General features: G+C 43.5%; 1 protein-coding gene across 2 annotated transcripts; it reads right to left on the bottom strand.

Moving 5' to 3' along the window:
• Positions 1 to 44: 44 nt before the first annotated feature.
• On the bottom strand, positions 45 to 19,736 carry LOC138213390 (neuropilin and tolloid-like protein 2). Of its 2 annotated transcripts, none has more exons than XM_069174457.1 (10): positions 19,271 to 19,736; positions 15,380 to 15,436; positions 14,972 to 15,115; positions 12,146 to 12,394; positions 11,126 to 11,173; positions 10,456 to 10,583; positions 6,876 to 7,104; positions 3,306 to 3,419; positions 3,072 to 3,202; positions 45 to 1,955 (listed from the first exon to the last, which is right to left on the bottom strand). In XM_069174457.1, exons 1-10 carry the CDS (start codon positions 19,278 to 19,280, stop codon positions 1,188 to 1,190), a joined length of 1,878 nt encoding a protein of 625 aa, XP_069030558.1. In that variant the 5' UTR covers positions 19,281 to 19,736; the 3' UTR covers positions 45 to 1,187. The 2 variants fall into 2 exon arrangements, with proteins under 2 accessions (XP_069030558.1, XP_069030557.1); XM_069174456.1 differs by lacking the exon at positions 19,271 to 19,736 and adding an exon at positions 17,722 to 19,011.
• Between the last annotated feature and the right edge of the window lie 691 nt (positions 19,737 to 20,427).

Here is a 20,427-nt window from a genome sequence, read left to right as displayed (position 1 = left end):
TTGTTTCTTGGTTCCAGTGAACAGACAAAGGCCCAAACAGGAAGGTGAGTAAGCTCTCATTTAATTCAACAGAATGAAATTATACAACCAGTGGTTAAAATCATAAACGAGTCCCATATAGGCTACATGTCTGTCACTTCAGGGAAACAGGTTGTGCTTGTTTTACACACTCGATTCATGGGGGGGGGGGGGACTGAGAAATTACATGTTCTCCTAGTCAGGGTGGGGTTTGAGAGTGGGATGGTTGCTATCTTGATTCAGTCCGAGTCTCACAACCAAACATTTCATATCCCATAAATGAACACTCATATCCTGAATCCTCATAAAACTCAGAGCAGAAATTGTCTTTTTTTTTTCCCTCCCTGTATTTCTTACCAACATAAGAGTCTCTTCATGTGCTCTTCCTGAGGAGAGACTGACTGGAGCCTACCTTCTGTATCTGTGAGGTAACCATGAAAACTACATAATTATCATAGCAATATCACATCGTTATCTTTATTATCATCATCATATTTCCTTGATCGTCGTTGACAACAGTAACTTCCTCGTGACAACATGTCATCTCCATAAAATCATGAGCAACAGTTGAAAAAGATTAAAGAGTTAAAAGCCAAGCGTCGTCATGAGGCTGGATATATACTGGTTTGAACAGTACAGGACACTGACAAAAATAAAGACTCAAATAAATTATTAGAAGACGCACTATAGATTATATATCTTATATCTGTGCATGGCAGGTGAGTAAATGTAAAAAGTCAGTCTGTGACATCTCACTGTCTCTCTCTGTATCGGAGTGGTTTTTGTTGTCACCAAACAGAGAGAAGTCTGAGTCTGCATGCCAGAACGTTCTCCTACGAGTCTGATGGAAGGAGAGATTTAATGACCGGAGGAGAGAGACGACGTCTCCACACGTCCTTCAATCTGAATCCTTCAGTATCCCGAAGAGGACCAGAGGTTTCGCTCTGTTTATTTTCTTCTTCTGGTGCCTCAGTTCTCGTTTTTCCCAAACCGCCACATGAGAATGAGACGAGTCCTTAAGTGTTCACCCACAAAACTGTTGATGGTGCTTGAAGACCAATGGTAGAAGAGGAAACAGGAGTTTGTCCTCCTGTCTTCTCTTCTGTCGATGAGTGAACTGTAAAGTCTGGGCTGCATTCCCTTCCCCGTGTTCCTCCCTCCTCGTCCATCTAGAAGTCCATGGACATGGAGCGCTGCTGTGGGTCAACTATGTTGGTGCTGTTACGAGCACTGTTGCCACGGACACTGAGGGTCCCGCAGGCTCCCGCCATCCCACCGCCGATACCTCCAGCGATGCCACTCGGACCTGCCATGCCCACCCCTCCTGACATCCCCACCCCTCCTGACATCCCCATCCCTCCTGACATCCCCATCCCACCAGCCATCGCCATTCCTCCTGTTATCCCCACCGCTCCTCCGATCCCTCCTCCCGCGATCCCCGATGGTCCCCCTCCTCCCATCGCTCCTCCCCCCGTGGCTCCTCCTCCCACTCCGCCGCGCCCGTAAATCTCACACGGCATCTCCTCTGTGACGCGGTCCTCGATGACCTGCTGGTCGCAGTCGTGAGTCTGTGAGTGCTGCTTGTAGCCGTAGCAGCTCTTCTTGTAGCTGGCGGTGGAGTTGAACGTCTTCATGGGTGGAGGCTTGGAGAAGTCGTTGTGGTAGGACAGCTCCATGGAGCTCAGGGTGGTGCGGCTGTGCTTCATACTCCCTCCACCGGTTCCCACAGAGGCCTGTGAACCGCAGTGGTGCTCGTGGACGCAGCGGGACATGGTGGAGGAGCGCCGCAGCTTATGGAAGCTGTCCATCTCCTCGGAGAGGTCGGCTAGGTCCGAGGATATCTCCTTGTCACGTAGGGAGAAGAGCTCGTAGTGGGGCGGGTCGAAGACCTCCTGGAACCCAGCCTTGTTGAAAACACCAGGCCGCCGAGCTACAACCTTGAAGACAGGAAGATCCATTCAGACTTTTACACTTCAGTGAATAGCAGGTCAATCATTTTACACAATGATCTGAGTATATATCAAGACAACAGAAGGAATAACCCCTTGAAGACTTAAAACTGTGGGAAAATACAATAAATGCGCTAAACGCCTGTTTTCTCAGCTTCTTACTATGAAACAAAAGTTTTCCCAAAGTCAGAACATCTTCAGGTGTCTGACGAACATAATGCCTGCTGATTTTAGATTTTAGAAACATGGGGCGATGTCAGACAATAGATTTAACCCATTTTTATGATTTTAATCGTGGGAACACACACACCTGACGACGAAGAAGCAGGACCGCTCACTTGCCGTTTATACTGAACAATTTCAGAGTGGTGATTCCAGATTTCACAGAAACTGGCATTATTTATGGTTGGAAATCAGGGAGACTCTGATCCCGTTGCTAACATTAAGATTATGTCTGTAAAGCCCCTCACACTGCAGGATCATTTGGACAGATGATCCTCCCAATAAATGAGGCGAATCGGACCCAAATTATACCCAATTATCCTCTTCTAGTGTGGAGTCAGCTTCAGGATGTTTTTCTACAAACTTTACGTGTTGCTTATTCAGCTGTAAATATTTCTTGCGACAGAAAGATACACAAGAACATTTCCAAGGACTTAAAACAGCTTGTATATGTTGCACACACTGTACCTGGCTTTTTGGAGTTTGGTGCCATATATTTTGTATGAATGAATAATCCATATCTAAAACATGAGCTGCTCGGTCTCAAAAACACAGCTCTTCTTTCTAGAGTGACCAGATTGCAGAATTTTCCGCAGTCAGAGACACCTCTTTTCTCTACCTTCTTCAAAACAGCCATAAAGACATGCGTATTGAGTAAGGAGTGGAATTGTGAGAAATCACAGACTGAAGTAAAAAAGAGAAAGGAAGGAAGAAAGGAATGTTAAACCAAACAAATGTTATGCCTTGAAACTACATTTTCTCTGATATTCTGGATTATTACTGTCTCCACTTGCCCCTGACTGGTCTGTTATCCCACTACTATCTCTGTCCTGCAGAGCAAAAGCTCAACCACAACTAAAATCTCATCCAAGGATGAGGTACCTTTTTCCTCGGCTGCTTCATCTGGACCAGAATGGAGATGATAAGAAGAACAAGAACAATGCCTGATGAGACACCGATGACTGTGCCGTGGGTCTTAGTGATCTGATGGAAGAGCCCCTTAGATTGCTTCTCTGAAGGAGGAGAGAACAAGAAAAATAAAGTAAAGGAAAATGACAGAAGGAAACCCTAATAATAACCTTCACTGGGAATACTTGGCAGAAAGAAGATGGTCACCTTTGCAGTGGTTTTCGTCCCACGGATAGACACAGTTCTGGACCCCGTTGCACACCAGGGAGTTGTTAATGCACATGTTGCTGTGGCAGAAGAACGTGTTGGCTGTACAGGGAGCTGCAGGCAAAAGACAATACGCAGAGATAATGGAATTTAGAAAAAACAACAACAACCGAAGAACATCGGTCCAATAGTGCTGAGTAAAAGATGACGATACTGTGAAAAGGACCAGAAGCTATTTTGATGATAATAACAATAAAGACAATAAAAGAACAATAATTTGGCTGTAGAAATCTGCAGAGGCCTGTAATAAAAGATAAAATGTTCTATTATTTCATGAAACAATAGAGCTCTAATGGAGACACAGGGCCATACATCATCATTTCCTGCAGACACAACATCGGGGAGGGGGAGGGGGGGTAGATGGCAGCTTCACTGAACTGCAGACTTCATGTCAGCGGAGTCTAAGAAGCAGGAGACAGGGTGTGGGGGTGGAGGGGGTTGGAAAACTATACGAGCGATCAGGAAGAGAAATCTAGAGAAGATGAAAAGAAAGGAAGGGGTGGAGGTGGAGGTGGAGGTGGTGGAGGTGGTAGAAATGGCTTCACGGGGTGCAGGTGGTCAGGCAGGCTCCAGGAGACACATAACATCAAAATGACTGTTAGCGTATGAAGGCTGTGGCAGCAGAGACAGAGATGACTGGTAATTGATGCTGGCTGCTGCTCGGCTCTGGAGATCGATGCGCTGCCAGTCAGGAGGAAGAGCTGACTGGCGGAGGGAAGATGCAGATGCTTTGGTATCGATAGAGACAGTTTGGAGCTGCAGCAAAAAGCTGCTTCTTATCTGCCAAATGTGTGACATGTGGTGTGGAGGCTGGTTGAAAAGCAGTGACACAACAGTTACCTACAGTGTAATTGTTTTCATCAGGCCTGAAGAATCGTGCAGCAGGAAGGCAGAAAGGAATCTACCACTAATCATTTAACACTCCTTGTTATTTTTCTGCTTTAAGAGACGGGACTGCAGAACACAAACCTCCCACATAACATGTTTGATCTGAGTCAGAAAAGTAAGACATCTCATGACGAGCAACCTAAGAGGGATTCCTTTTCTACGGTGGACAGACTTGTAACAGGGAGTACACTGAACTAGCAACAGTACAGTTATAATATGGGAAATCAGAGATGACATGATTACAAACATATATAAAGAGCAATGATCCGGGAGAACGTTAAGGAACCTCTAGGAGCCTCCAAACCAGGGGGAGAAGTCCTCTCTACCACAAAGGCTGAATCAAAGCCACCATGCTTTCCTTTCCTTTTTTTTTTCCATTACCAGCGTCAGAAAAGGAGGATCGTGTCCAGAAAATCCATCCAAAATGGTGCTCACACAGATCAACTTGACCCCCCACCACACAGCACAGCTAACATCCAGCCTCTGCCTCTGATGGCTTGTTCACTTCTCCGAACCGTCCCTTCCTCGCCCCCATGACAGAAATGTTCCTTTTTCTTTTTCACGTCACACACAGGCTCAGCAGCTGCACACACACTCACACACACTCTCTCTCTGAGTCTTTATCACCGCTGAAACAGACTTCGGTTTGCTCCACTAGCCTCAACCCTGCTCCGAGGTCCGCTGTGATGAGAGCGCTGAGCCCCCGCTGCCTTCGCCCCCCCTCGGTTCCTCAGCCTCTGGGTTGAGGAACTTTGACAAAAAGGGCATGTATACAGGCATGTATGCGAGGTGGAGTATGAAAGAGTGTGTGTGCATTGGAGCGTCCTCCTCATCCATCTCCCGTGACACCGCGATCACATCCAAACCGTTTATCTGGCTCCCGCCTTCAAAACGCAGCTCGTCAGAGGGTGTCGACAACGCTTCCCCCTCCCAACACACACACACGCACGCGCACACACACACACACACACACACACACACACACACACACACACACACACACACACACACACACACACACACACACATATATTTTATGTTGTTCTTTGAGTGACAAAGATGAATGGTTCCCTCTGACCTCCAAGTAAACTTTGAACCAGTCGCTGACTCTGACCAAATAAAGTTTGGGAGTTATTCGAGAGTCTCAGGACTTCTCTGCGATTAACTGCGTGATCAGAATTAATGAGGATCCAAATGGTCGTAAGGACTCTGAGTAAAAAAAAACACCCTTGCTGAATTTAAAAGCCATTAAGTTCTGACTGCAGTGGTTATGGGTTTGCTGATGAAAACAACATTAGCATTCAGCCAGGGTCTGGGAAGTGTGCAGGAGAATGTGGCAATTAATATCTCAGTCTATTCAGGCATTTAATGAAAATATTACCGTGTGCTAACAGAAAAAACTTTGTCTGAATGAAAATTTCTGACACTTTGATGTGCAACCTTTAGCTACATTAAAGTGCCTTGTCCCTCAAAAATGATGAAGCTGAGGGTAAAATTACTGGCAGATCCATTAATCCGCCTCAGCTTTTCTTTTCTCAAAAATTTAGAAATAAATCACTATTGTCCGGTTGTACGTGACCTATAATAAGTATAACAGGGCGAGGCTGTGACATGCATATTAAGAAATGATTCGATTCTTTCAGTTATTCAGAAAATGCTGGAGTAAATAATTGGTTTTCTCGTATCTGCTCTAAACATTGCTCAGTGTAATTAGCTTTCCTCACTGAAATGGCACTTCAGTGTCTGTTAGTGATGCAAACTGAAAGCAGGACCTCATAAATCAACTGTTTGTGTCTGTGTGGATGATGGAGAGGCTGCGAGGTTCAGGATGTTACTGAAAAGTAATGACATATGATACCTTACCTCTTCCTTTATGAAGAGTTACACAGTAATAAGGGACATCTTAATACATCAACGCACATTCAGATCAAAGTGCCACGAGGACATGGAGCGAATCTACACCTGTCCTTCATCTACTCAACAGATAATACAGCAGAACTGTATGATTTTGACTTGGGCCCTATTTGCAGTTATTAATTGTCAATGTAATACCGACCAAATGATAAAAAAAAACAGCTCAGCATCAATCACTTTGATCAGTTATTTTCTACAGAGAACCTTAAAGTGCAAAACAATGACACCGCATCAACCTAGCTTGAGTTTTTTTGTTTTGTTCCCATAATGTTAATGGCAGGATTACGTGGTCTATAATATTCTTAAGTTTGTTTTCATAACATTGTCAGAATATTATGCCATCATTTTTTCAAATGTGTTCAGTAGCAAGTAGGATAACAAGCTCTAAAAACATTAGACAAATGTTTTATGGTGACACTATGGTGAAATGTTTTTTTTTTTAGATATTTACAGAATGTTTTCAGAAAACGTTATTCTATCTTTAAGAAGAACATTCTGGGGACCAAAAACAAACTTCCCACTGAAAACATTTAAAGAACGCTGCATCATTTCTCGTTGGGAAACCTGAGTTAGAAAGGCTTGAAAACATCACTATGATTAGCCTTAAGGATGACTCATATGACCAGATGAGCATGTGACTCATCTGGACTTAAATATGACTTAAATGAGTATTTAACAATAATGGTATTGTTAAATACTGGCACTTACGGTCAATAAATGAGGTGAAGAGCATGCGGAACCGGCTGAGTCGGCTCTTCTCATCAGCCCACATCCGCACGACTCCCACGCCGTTATCCAGCATCACGTCGTTGGCCACCGTGCTGCAGAACTTGGCCTTGAGGTTCTCGATGGCGCTGCTGCCATCGTACACGGCCACGAAGTTCTTCTTGCACTCATTGGAGTGCTCCATCTGGTAGTCTATGAAGCGCAGGTAGATCTGCAGACAGACGGGAGATGGAGGAAGATTCAATTTACAGCCTCACATCACCTCAGCTGTCGAACCATTATCAACAACTGTACTTTTTATAAGGGAGTGAAAATGAAATCAGTAAAGCAAATATATGCGCACATTTTCAGACACTGATAATGAAGACAACAGAATTAGATTAGCGTATAACCCTTTGAGTGATTCTCGGAAACCTCTTCTGCAGAGTATGTTGCCATGGGAACAGGATAAACCGCGTTAAAGATGGAAAGAAGATGCATTCATATTACCAAAGTGAATTTAATTTGAAGTTGTTATACATTCCTTTACAAGTAAGTGTTTACTTTGAAAAGTCAATCTGAAATATGTGTGGTGGTGCTGCCGGCTCTGTCTCCCTCGCTCTCCTCTCTTCTCATCACTGTGCCTTTCTTCAGAGAACGCTGCAGGGATGGAGGACATGTGAGCTGAACCTGCACCTCCTCCCCAAATGAAAGAGTTCGCCCTCAGAGTGAAAACCTAGCGGTGTGTTCATCCGCTTCTTGTCAACTTAAAAAGTCTGAATTTTCCAAGTTTTCCACCAAGAAGGTGTGATCAAACAGGCGGCAGAAAAACTTATGTCATATTTCACAAGCTTATGATTTGATGTGGATCGATGGGTCGGACTGAAAACCGGACTGCAATACACCAGTTTGTCCTTCAAGGTGAAAAGTATTTATTTTGAAGCCTCTGATTTTTTACCAAAAAATCAGACCTTGTCATAGCACACAGCACAAGTTTAAATAATACCAAGAATGATAAGCCATTCAAATGAGTGAGAATGTTAAACAGGGGCCTGGCAGGGAATAATGCAGAAAACTATTTTTGACTATTTTATTGTTTTTCTTTCACTATTTGTATAATAATATAATATATAATATTTATAATAATATAATAATTCCTCTGCTTTTCTTACATGTCAAAATGTCTGCGGTTGAAAAGGCAGAGTGAGATACAAGTTGAGTTCAGATTGTGTTCTGTTTTTACGGGAAACATTTTGACTTGCCTTCGGGAGATAAGTACAGGTGTTGCCAGTAACATTCATGCTGTCCCAACAGGCCACGACAGGGAACATGAACCATACCATGACCGAACTGAAGACGCTACACTGAATTCAGCCATTTGTTTTATTATTTATTTGTGTCTTTTTTCTACTGTGACATGTAAAAAAAAAAAATCTGTAAAATAGCTTTTTACAGAGTTTGTCGTTTGCACCTGTCCACTAGAGATCCTCGCCTCTGCACATCACATGAGCGCACCCGAGACCAACAAACTGCCTGCACAGCAGACTGCCGTTTTCTCATTTATACGATATAAGAACACATGTTGTTCAACTTCCACTGTAGGTAATTACAAAAGTAATGTCTTTAACAACGTCTGAACCAGTCAAATCAGCAGTAATGGCATTATGAAGTCTTGGTCAAAGGGGAGTAACAACTCAGGTAAAAGCTCAGCACATTCAGCAGAGACACCTGTCGACAGCAGCAGCTCAGGCGCTGCTCTTGTTGCTGCTGAGTGTGCTGCTCTGCTCCTTCTGCCTCGTTGAGCTCCTTTCTGGACAGATAGATGTGCTTCTGCTAAATTCAACTTCACTGCCGCCTCACGCTGCACATGTCGGACCGGTGAAGGGACTGTGTGTGTGAAAATGTAAGGTACTACATGTGTGACTCATGCATGAATGTTTAAAGGACATGCATACAATACTTTACATGTACACATGATTTTATAATGTGTACGGGTTATTGCTTACAGTATGTGACAGTGTATTATGTAATTTGTGACTGCGTGCCTCTGCCGTTTCATACTGAATTAGACGTGCATGAATTTGTGTGCGTTAGTGTATTGTAGCCAGTGAGCAGCAGTGCAGGAGTGTACGGATGAATCATTTAGTCATGAGGGAGACGCAGAATAGCAATGAATCAGGGCTGGCCAGGTTATGGTTGTAATATCAAGGAGATCTCTGATATCCAGATATAAATATCAGAACTCATCACTGAGCCTTCACCGTTTGCTTGGAAATGTATTTGTGAATCTCCACGGCCATACTTTATGAATAAAATTTGCCTGCACTGCTTTTTCCCATGCTGCCTATCTGTGAATTTGCACTGCTGTTTACAGACCACTGGAGGAGTCGCTCTCAATGACGGGAACACACGATGCTGCTACTGTGTCTGCATTAATAGAAAATATTTAAATCTGGAAAAGCACTTACTGACATATACAGATATACATACAGCTGTGTGTGTTTACTCAGTTACTTTCCTTGCAACAGAGCATGTCTGTTGAAAATGATTTCCCAGTGACACAAAAGCTTATGATAGAAAGAAATGCTGTGACCTGAAGGATCTCCAGACTTTTTCTGAGAGGAGAATAAATTCATTAAGCAGGTTGATACTAAAACTCTCCACTGAAATCTGCACTGACATCACATTTTGCTATCACTGCAGAAGTACCAAACAATAGTGATGCAAAGATGGAGGGCATCATTAAGGTGAAGTGGAGAAGCAACTGTACTGACAGAAAGGGGAACACTCTGAACTGAATGACCGTACGGAGGATGAATTTAGACTTTGTTTAAATTTAGAGCAACACTACACTTCAACTCTGTTCATGTTGCAAATATTCATGGTTAAATTCTACATTATTTCTCCTCAGATTTGGATGAATATTCATACACTATCTATTTAGGGACTGGCTGAATGTGATGATATTTTCTATTCATTTCATGTGGTCCGGCTCAGACAGTTCTTTTTTTTTTTTTTTTTTTTTTTACCATTTACATAGTTTAGAATAATTAGAAGACATTAGTGAGCAAAATACATATTTTGAGCGGTGGTGTGAGCACATCCCCGGAGCTGTTAGTATTCAGCGAGAAGGATGTGAAATAACATTTTTCAGTGACACTGAATAGTGAAATGTGAGAACATAACTGGGAGAAATGTTTCTGAGGGTTTAGATGTAAAAATTTAAAATTCCTTTAGTATTTTTCAGTCTTTCTGAGGAGCCTGTGTCACTGTCTTGTCAGTGTAACAAGAAGAGATGACAAAAAAAAAAAAAAATCCTGAAATACTTTAAACCAAAATATGTTGTGAGACTGTTTAGAGATTTGTCATCTCTAAATCTATAAAGTCAAGGTGTGCATTTGTCTGGAAGAATAAAATGGTTTTGAAAAATGACTCATCTGAGCAGAAACATTGACCAAACATTGTGGTAACTTCTTGTTTGATAGAGATCATTTTAAAAGCACCACACATGAGCTGAAGGAGGATAGAAGGAAATGCGTGGCATCATTCAGAGCGCCTGACTAATACGATCCCTTGTACTGACCTTGGACTGAGGAGGAGCTCTGATAGTCCAGATACAGTCCAAAGCATCACCGGGCTTCACTCGGTCTTCCTCCTCCACCTGACTGGAGCGAATAATCCCATCCCATCCACCTATTTCAAACTGACAGTCTGAGGAGACAGACAGAGGACATGTGGAGGAGAAAGGAAGGAAGAGAAGGGTACAAAAAAATGAACAAGTTGAGAAAAGGGTCACATGAGAAAAGCAAAAATAAGAAAATAGTGCAGGAAACAGGGAGGAGGGAAAAGAAAGAGCAGAAGATAAAGAGGAAAATGGTTATGATGAGAAGAGCAGCATGACAGACAGAGGGACAGATGATGGATTTTTATTGAGGAGTGGAAAGGATTTAAGGTTGAATTGAAGTGCATGGCGGATTAGGACGAAGAACAATAAGAAGACGGAGGAACAAAGGCAGGAAGACAGGGAGGGAAGAGCAGGATAAAAGAGGTGTGTGTTCCTTCATGTGCTTAAATTTGTGCGTGTGCATGTCTACACATCCTTTCACTTCATTTACAATTGTGTGCTTGTCAAGGTACATTTGCGTGTTCAGCATTCATGTCAGAGCCAGAGAGAGCCTCCGGTAAGCTTCTGAGCACAGAGGAGCTCTTCAAAAAGGATCGAACACAAACCTGAGAAATACTGAAGAGCTTACCTGGGATGGGGTTTAGCAGTCCGCCCACGTGCAGATGGAAATCAGGGTCTGAAATGATAAGATTTAGGAGGCACATTACTTTCAATCCACACAGCAGGAATAGGTAAGCAGAGAACACAAGATAAGATCCCATTAAGGCAGACCAGATGAAGCAGAAAGGGTTTGTTTGAAGCCAATATCGGTCACCTGATGGGAGACACTGTTGAGTTTAGATTTTAGGAGGCTCTGAAGTTGAACTTGTGTCTAAAGAAGAGCAACAAAAACCAGGGAAGGAAGTCTATGATGTTTGGAAAATTGAAGACCCCACAGGTGACCTGTGGATATCCAGCCTGCCTAAGTTCCTTCATCTTTTACCAGTAATCAACACAAACAACACAGGCAAAGCAAAAAACAATCCACGTTTTAGGGAAGAGATGTATTCCTTGTGTCACACTGAGATCAGGTTCTCCTTTATGTTTTTATGTACTTTGTAAAAACACACCGAAACAAAACTATTGACCTTAAGTTTGGATTTCGGCCAGCGCCATCTTGCTAGTGCCGAACGGTTTGGAGCCGGTAGACACCATATTTGGGCGAGCTGGCGGGAGCGAGCGGTCGATCTGATTGGAAACCTGGCGATACTACGTCGGGCCCACCGGCAGCTGTAATATTTTCGAGTTAATGACGGGATATTTTTCAGATACACTGCCAGAAAACGAAGAAGAAGGAGTGACTTTAGCTGACAAAACCGGGATAACTCGTGGAAACATTTTGTTGACTGAGAATTTGATGAGAGAAGTTAAATGGGAGTCGATGGAGCCGGAGACTTTGTGAAGCCGACCTCTAGTGGTACTCGGTGGTATTGCAGATTAAGGCACTTCCACATCGGCCTCACTTTTCAGACCTGGAAGCTACGTCCACTTTTATATTACAGTCTATGCATCTGACTCAAAACCTTTCATGTGTACAGAAATTAGCCTTCACAGTCCGAGGATGTGATGTGGAGTAACATTCACTGCAAATATAGTTCGGTATCTGCACCTGCAATAAAGGTGTACTTGATGCGGAAGCCGAGGCCTTCCAGCTCCTCGTCGCTGGTGAACTTGATCCACATGAAACGTCCCGTAGATGTGACAAGACCGGGATTCTTCCCCCCGCAGAATCGATCGATGAGCGGCGAGAACCCAAATGGTCCGTCGCGTATTTCGATGTGATCAAAGCGGCACTCGAATGATGGCTCGATGTAGTAATTCTTATCAAAAGCCAGCTGAATCCTTTGTCTAGGGAGAGCTTTGGCAAAACAAGGGAGAAAGAAGAGAAAGGAAACAAAGGGAGACAAATCCATGAAAAGAATCAAATAAAATCTTTCTTTTGCAGGACAAAGATAATCTGGATGGTCTTCTAAAGCATAAATTAAAAGTAGAGTCAAATAGGAGTTAATCTGGATTTTGAAGTTAAGCACTTTCGTAGGCTGTTACTTTTGAAGCTCAGCTGAGTGCGCAGAGAGCAAACTTTTTAGAAGTGGGCTCAGACTTAACTGCAGGTTACTGAGGTAACTAAATCTATTCTCATACATGGCATGTTGCTGGCTTCATCTGCCTGTCAAAGTGATGTCTTTTTGTCACTCAGCCATATCTGACTTTGTACATAAATGTTCCTTAAAGTTTTATAAAGACATGACAGGACATTTACAGAAAGAGGTACCTGGGGCAGAGAGAGAGAGAGAGAGAGAGAGAGAGATGTCACTGCTGGAGAACAGTGAGTTAACTGAGTTAAGAAGTATTAATAAGAAGAAAGACGTTTTCACATGCTGACATTCAAGCCATGATCAATGACCAAAGTGAACACAGGGCGTGTTCACTCCAGATGAGCAGGTTGTTTGTGCCTTCACATGAGAACATATTGTGTTATTAAAAGGGACTGGATACAATGAACGAAATACCTGATCTACCTTCACTTCCAAGTGAAATTCTGCCAAGATTATCTCCCACAACAGCACAACAAATTTACATAAAGTTGAAACTAGATGTTTAGTTCTCCGAGACTTTGTTTATGCTTTGATTTGTGCTTTCCAACAGCACCAAACAACGTGATTGTCTATGAACTATGACAGAATAAGCTCAATTTACACTCGCATATACAAGTCTGCAAGCAGGTGTCACACAAATGCGTACGCAGATATATGTGCACACGCATGCACACGAACAGAGACACAGTCTGATGTGTCAGCATCGCTGTCTCTGATTCTGTAAATGTGGAACTTTGCAATCACAGCACGAACTGCAGTTCGCAAGTTCATCTGTCATGCCGATCCGAATGAGCGTCTATACACTGAATGGACACAGCGCTTTAATACCATTACCACCCCGCAAACAGAGGAAGTATTTTGCAAGGGCAATTCATGGCAGCCTTGGGAGATGAATCATGCCAAATAAAGATGCTGAGGGTGAGGGGGTGGGGCTCTGACTCATATCAGGCTCCGAGGAGCTAAGCACGCCCCGTAGAGACAAAAGAGCAAGGTCAAGGCTGGTGCATATGTGTGAGCAACTGAGCTAAAACAACTAAAATGATTCTCTTTTCCCCGTCTGAATTTGTGTCACTGTTCTTGTCTTTAAATTTGTGCCTCAGTGTTCTCCCTTTTTCTGCTTCAACGAGCAGCTTGTGCGTCTGCACTTCCTGCTATGTGTGCACTCATTCCCTGGTGTGTTGAGTCTCATTTTCTCTCTAACTTTCTATCGTGTACTCTCTCCCAAACAAACACTCACACTCACTACACACACACACACACACACACACACACACACACACACACACACACACACACACACGACACAGCTTGACACAAAAAGGGCAGAATGTATAATCTCAATCTATTGAGCTGATAAAGTCAGTGATATGACACAATCAATGAGCGTCACTAACTGCAAATTATGATCACAAAGGCATCTGATTAGCGCTTATACCAAAAGTGAGCATCTGTGTGTGTTAGTGGGGCAGAATAAAAGGCTCAACACTGGATGGATGTGAATATGACTACTGGTAATGCCATTCAAGGCCAAATAATAGCAAATGATAGGTTCCATCTGTGGTGATCCCCGACCATTACTGCTCACACCAGTGGGCCGCCTGTGATCCAGTCACGGCTTATTCATCAACAATAGGTCTGGGCCTGTTTTGTCCACAGGGGGAGCACTTGAGCCATGTCTAAAATCTATTTCCCCACCACAGCCAGGAAAGAACCAAGCAGACATCTCATCTGCATGAAAGGCTGTGCTTTAACTTCACGGACAAACATTTCATCAATTGAAACACATCAACCGGGATCCAGGACTTCATCTTCAAGAACTGCTAATGATGCTTTCTGTTATGTTTCCCGTGCGTCAGGCCACAGCATTACTGATGGATGTGATGTTTTTGGTAAACATTAAAGCTGACAAGGACGCCTACGATTCAGTGATATGCCACCAGAGCTCAGCTGCGTAGCAGATGTTCATCTCTTTTATGTTTCCTTCAACAACCAAATCGTCTGGCACGCTCTGCCAATAGAGATGAACGCAGCACTACTTTGATTGGGCCAGAGGTCAGGGGCTACCCACAATGTGCCAATCTCCATCATTTTCAAAGGGGCTATATCTGTGCAGTGAAACAAACTCGGGGATGGCTCATTCGCAAAATGTCAGGCTGACTGCCCGCCAGCGGAGGAACAGAAAATCAGATAGGGGCGAGGTTATAATAAAACAATGTCAGTCAGACTAATGACATTCACTGAAGGAGGCAATATGCTGAAAGGTGGGAAACTGTGTCAGCTGTCCTGGTGCTACTGAGCAGAAGATGAAGCATGTGGATGTAAAATGATCTGGCTTTTACCTTCCAGGATGTAAACACACTCCTTGTTGGGCGGGTACGTGTTCGGGTAATTTGGCGACGTGAACACCCCGCCGTTGATGTTGCGGACCCACGTGCCACAGTCGTTCTGGTTGGGGCTCTGGACGCCATGTTCGGTTGGGGGGTCTGAGAGCAGAAAGGCAGAGAAGAGAGGGGCAGATGGGGTTATTGAGTTGGGAGATCAATGAGGGCGTGATTGGAGGGAGAGGAGAGTGGAGAGAGCGGTGGCACGAGAAAAGGAAAGAGGCGGGGGATAAAGAGGAAGGAGAGGCGGGACAGATTTGAGAAAAGAACCCCTTTTGTCCCGTGATACAAGTCGAGATATTACCTCCTTATTTAAAACTGGTTCAATACAGGTGAAACACCATGAACAAAAAAGAAGAGCCTTACCTTTAGTTCTCTGTGCCAGAGCGAAACCCTCTTCTATTAGAAAGAAGAGTATCCACGCTGCAACACAGAGATGTTACTCGTTAGTCACAGGTATGCTGTATTTATATCCTCGTCTTCAGTCAAATGGAAATCACTAAACAGCCGCTGAATAAGTATGTGGGATCTGCTGCAGTATTGATTTCACCTGCCCTTGATGAATAGCAAGTAAAATATAGATCGATACAAATTTGAAGTAAACCTGTGATTGAATTGGTCAATTTTAAAAGTGCATTGCAGAGAGAGGAGGAGAGCTGTGAGAGAAAAGATAATAATTAGGTATATATCAGGTATATATTGCAGAGGCATTTGATGAATCATCATGTAAATAACAGATAAATAAGACTGAAAGAGAGCATGAAGATGTGCAGTAAAAGTTTCCTTCTATAAAGGAAACCTTAAAGATCACTTGAGACAGGTGGGTAGCTTTATACCTACATGTGTTACACCACATTCTCCTCAAATTAATGAAATAAATACTAAGCTGCATCTAATTTTCGATAAGGCACATTTCTGAATTGTTATCATTTCTTTCATTTGGTTCTGTGATGCAGAACTCATCTCACTGAACTGGGGCTGCAACTACATCGATTTCTTCCCCTGTTGAATTCTCAGCCTATTATCTTTCATATTAATTGTAGTAAAATGTCAGAAAATAGTGAAAAATGCCACATATAGTACATCTTCAAGTAGTTTTTCTGTCCTACAAAGAGCAGAAATGAAACAAGAGCATGACATTCTCACATTCGAGAGGCTGAGACCAATGAATGTTTGTTTGCTTGGAAAAAAAATAATTAATTTGACCATCAAAAGAGTAATTAATTTTCTGTCAGTTATTTGTTTCAGCTCTCCACTGAAGAGGCCTTAGACTTGGTTAAAAGCGCTGATTAAACTGGTACTTGCAGAAAAGTGGCAGTAGAAGCATATCTGTAGCATTGTAGTAGTTTTGGTTGCAGGAGCATGCAGATATACTGAGTGGGGGATAAAGTTAAGTGTGTGATACAGGCACCAGAACATGCAGAAGTAGTAGTCTAAGATCAATAGATTCGGATGGCAGGATTAATGGTGACAGCATTAGAAATAGCTATACAGTGGGAATTGGCAAGCGGTAATAACGGTATTGCAGCAGTAGTAGTTTAAACATTGTTTCAAAGCATCAACTCTCATTGAAACCACAAGACTGTAACCTTCTAATCTGCAGCCTCCAGGCACCAGAAACACAAAGCATTAGCAAAAAACAGGATTACAGGCTCCAAGGCTTACAGCACTGATGAGGAGACAGGCATCTGGGCAGGGTACGCTACAGACAATAAATGAAATATGTTGTACAACAACGATATCTGCTCTGAGGGCGCGCACGTTACAGCTCCTCACACTGTATGGCTCCGATAAGCCGCTGTAGACCTGATCCCCGCTGAGTTCATAATAGGTTGGCCTGCTCACAACGCCTTAGAGAGTGATCGTGAGCCTGGCACGTTACATAATGGCACCCAGGAAGGAAGGATGGAAGAGGGAGAGAGAGAGGGTCTAATGAAGAAGAATGCATGGTTAACATAAGCAATGAGCACAACTGCACGGCGGAGCACGTCTGTTTGAAATGCACACGCGTGTGGCCCCCGGGGCTCCTGGATCCTCATTACTTCTGTCTCCATTATCTTGCACTGAAGTATCGTAGGTGGAAGCACGAACTACCACGGGCACGTTTCTGGAACAGACCACCTAGACTGCTGAGCCAAATCTCAGAGATGCTGCGAGCTCTCACTGAAGCTTTTTTCACATTACAAGGCAGCAGATAGCAGGAACACTGCAAACTGCTGCTGCGGTACAGAATCTGTCATCCATTTGGTTCGTAATATTAACAAATCAGACTTTGTTAGAAACATTGTTTGTGGTTTTATCTGTGGAAGCAATAAACCAAAGGGCCACCGTGAACCGAAGAGCTCCAGCGGCAGAAATGTGTCTCAAGCCTATTAATATGTAAGTTAACTTATTAGGCAAAAGGTGCATAATTCAGGAAGGCAGTTGTAATACATGTTGTAACATTATAAACAAACAAGCTAAATCAAGTTGCAGCCACTGTCACTTGAACATCAAGAGAACGACTGTGAATGCTGATGAATTATTTAAAATTGAAAACAACAATTTACAAAAAAAATGTCAATACATAGACTGAAGGCAGCGTCTTGTCCCACTGACAGCAGTTTCATCTGAGCTCTGCTCATCTCTAAGAACAAGAGGGGAAATGACTGCAGGTTGCACTCCGGCTATTCCAGGTCATGCCACTTCATTTTAACATCGTTTCTCACTTTGGCTGACAAGCCTGTTCCTCATTAGTTAGGGTCTAGTGGAGGGAACTCCAAATACACACCTGCACAGAAGACAATAGAATTAATAAGCCAACAATGAATGAGGTAATTCAGGATATTGCATATAAAGATACATTTACTTCGTCCTGGTCTGATGCAGTTCAAATGTAGAATAATGTGTGGTACCCGGTAGCGTGGGGATAACCTGAAGGGAGCTACTTTAGACTAGCCTCTTTATTAATTAGGCTTATTAAAACAAACTATTATCGGTTAATTCTGCGGGTAAACAGTGTCTAATTATCTACAAACACGCAATGTTCACATATTTACCTGTTTAACACTATTAGCAGGCTAATGCATGAAGCAGCAGCTCGTGAAACAACCGCTTCGCTGAACTCATCAAGAGGCGTCTCAGGCAGCCGCGCGCGGCGGCGGGTGCCTCAGGTGTTGATCGCGCGACACAGTGACTGGAGCTCGAGTCCAGCAGCGGCAGCGCGCGCACGGGGCTGTGGTGAGTCCAGGAGAGCGGCGTCTGCCTCGGAAACTTGGGGCGCTTCTTCCGCGACAAATTGTCCCTTGTAAGTTGGAAGTAGTGAAATAACCTGCTGTCTACTTTATTGCATTTTTTTTCTACTTAAAGAGAAATAATGGCATATATGTGCCACCAAAGCTTTCATTCCCCGGTCAGATTCATGTATCATAGGGTACAGTATCTGTGACGTTCAAGATGTGTTCACACTGGCTTTTTGGAATCACGTAATGCTCCCTGGTGTTTTTTTTTTGGTTTGTTTTTTAATCGCCCCTGTATCGATTTCAAATAGTATTTAACCTTTGCCGTCCATAATAATCACGAATCAGATTTTCATTCCCGAAAGCTGGCAAACTGAGTGCCCCCCCCAAAAAACCCTCTCTGGTTCTGGTCCCTTATTTTACATTACGCTCAAATCATTCAGCACAGTTGCATCCAGTAAAATAAATCCTTTGTAACTGATTACATGTTAAAGAGGGTTAATTGCCGTTTGCCTTTAGGCCGGTTCAAACCAACCAGATCTAACCAAACCCAGGAGAACCAGTCCGGTTTGGGGAGCAGACCTGCAGATACTGGAACCAATTGGATGACAAATAATGAAACGGGAAGATTTATCACGAGAGGGTGAGTCGATACTTGTAGGCTGCAACTCCTACAATGAAACGAGATAGACGGAGGGATGTGGCAGAAAGCAGGTTGGAGCAGGTCACGTAGTGCTATCTGTAAATTACATTAGGTGTCACAGTTGGAGAGGAATACAGAAAATCATTGAGGAATATTTGAATGCTCTGAAGCTCATCCATGAGTATTTTAATTTCAAGGCTTTGCTTTGATAGCCTATATATATATATATATATATAAAAAAAAAAAAATACACGACAATGCAACTAAAACCGTCATCTGTGCTAAAAAGACAAAAGGCTTAAAGGGAAAAAAACCGTTTAATTCAACCTCGATTGTTTCATGGCCAAAGGCGCCGGACCGTGACGCGCACCGTGGACGCTCGTGTACACAACTCACCTCTGTGCATTTCCTCTCACGGTGTGATTCCAAACCCAAAAGCACCTTTCTAAAAACGCCCTCCTATTCTGTCCATCGTGGAGGTCCACGAGGCTCTTCACAAAATCCAACTTTTCTCCGACAACAGTAAATCCATTACGCGGAGCCGCGCTCCAACACCCAGCTCTTCTTCAGTCGGCGATCCCGCTGCGTGTGCTGCAAAGATGAAGACTGCTGCGAGCCTTTTCAGCCAGGCATCATCACAGCAACAGCCGCTTTCGGTTGGACCACGGTGGAGACGGCATGCGCGGGATCCAGCTGGGCTCACGCGCTCGGAGAGGTAGGTATCCAAAAGACGCAGACGGATGGATGATGGAGAGCGATGATGGAGAGGATTTGAGGGAGAGTCCGGAGGAGGAAGAGGAGCAGGAGGAGAAGAGTCAGTCCATGCCTGCTCTCCGTCCGTGTCTGAACTAAGAAATGTTCCTGAACGAGGCTCATTTAAGCCGTGGGAGCTGCTTACATCAATGAGTGGCTTGTCATGAGCATCATCAAGCAAGACACAACCAAGATGTCACGTTTCCGGTCTTTCAGAATAAAACTTTACGAGCAAACTTCTTGCAACTTTTATGTAAAAATGAGTTTGAATGTCGACACCACAATCATCAATTGTCACTCAAGAAATGAATCTGTACTCTTCTTCTGTCGTTTTGAAGGTTTAGTTGTAACTACAGAGTTCAATTAACTTGAAACCAACCTGACGCAATCTTCTATTTTTTGTTTTTACTATGCTTTTATTTTTAAGGCTAAATTACCACGTTTCCGGTTTTGTTACGGTTCTCCACAGCTTAACACACGCACCACCTACTCCTTGCTCTAAGTCCCTCTCTCTCCATTTCTTGCGGACACACACACACACACACACACACTATAAGTACGTTACTATCAGTACTGTACATTAGTTAAGGCCCCCACGCTTCGAGCTTCAGGTGCTCCTACTCCCATTTACCATACAGGGGAGGTTTACACTCTGAATGCATTATTTATCAGAGTGGCTCCTGAAGTGGGTTGCCGGGCCCAGAGGGCTGCTCAAGGGGGCTTCCAGGGGTCCGCTGGAAAATTAAAGGCAGTTCAATTCCACTGCTTCTTCACTCCCTACAAATTTAGATAATGAGAGG

The sequence above is a fragment of the Embiotoca jacksoni genome, unplaced genomic scaffold (genome assembly GCF_022577435.1).
Source record: "Embiotoca jacksoni isolate LCO1_2020_lvr unplaced genomic scaffold, fEmbJac1.0.p SCAF_6, whole genome shotgun sequence".
NCBI classification, from domain to species: domain Eukaryota; kingdom Metazoa; phylum Chordata; class Actinopteri; family Embiotocidae; genus Embiotoca; species Embiotoca jacksoni.
Note: the sequence above shows the minus strand (reverse complement) of the source record. Positions and strands in the feature narration are given on the sequence as shown.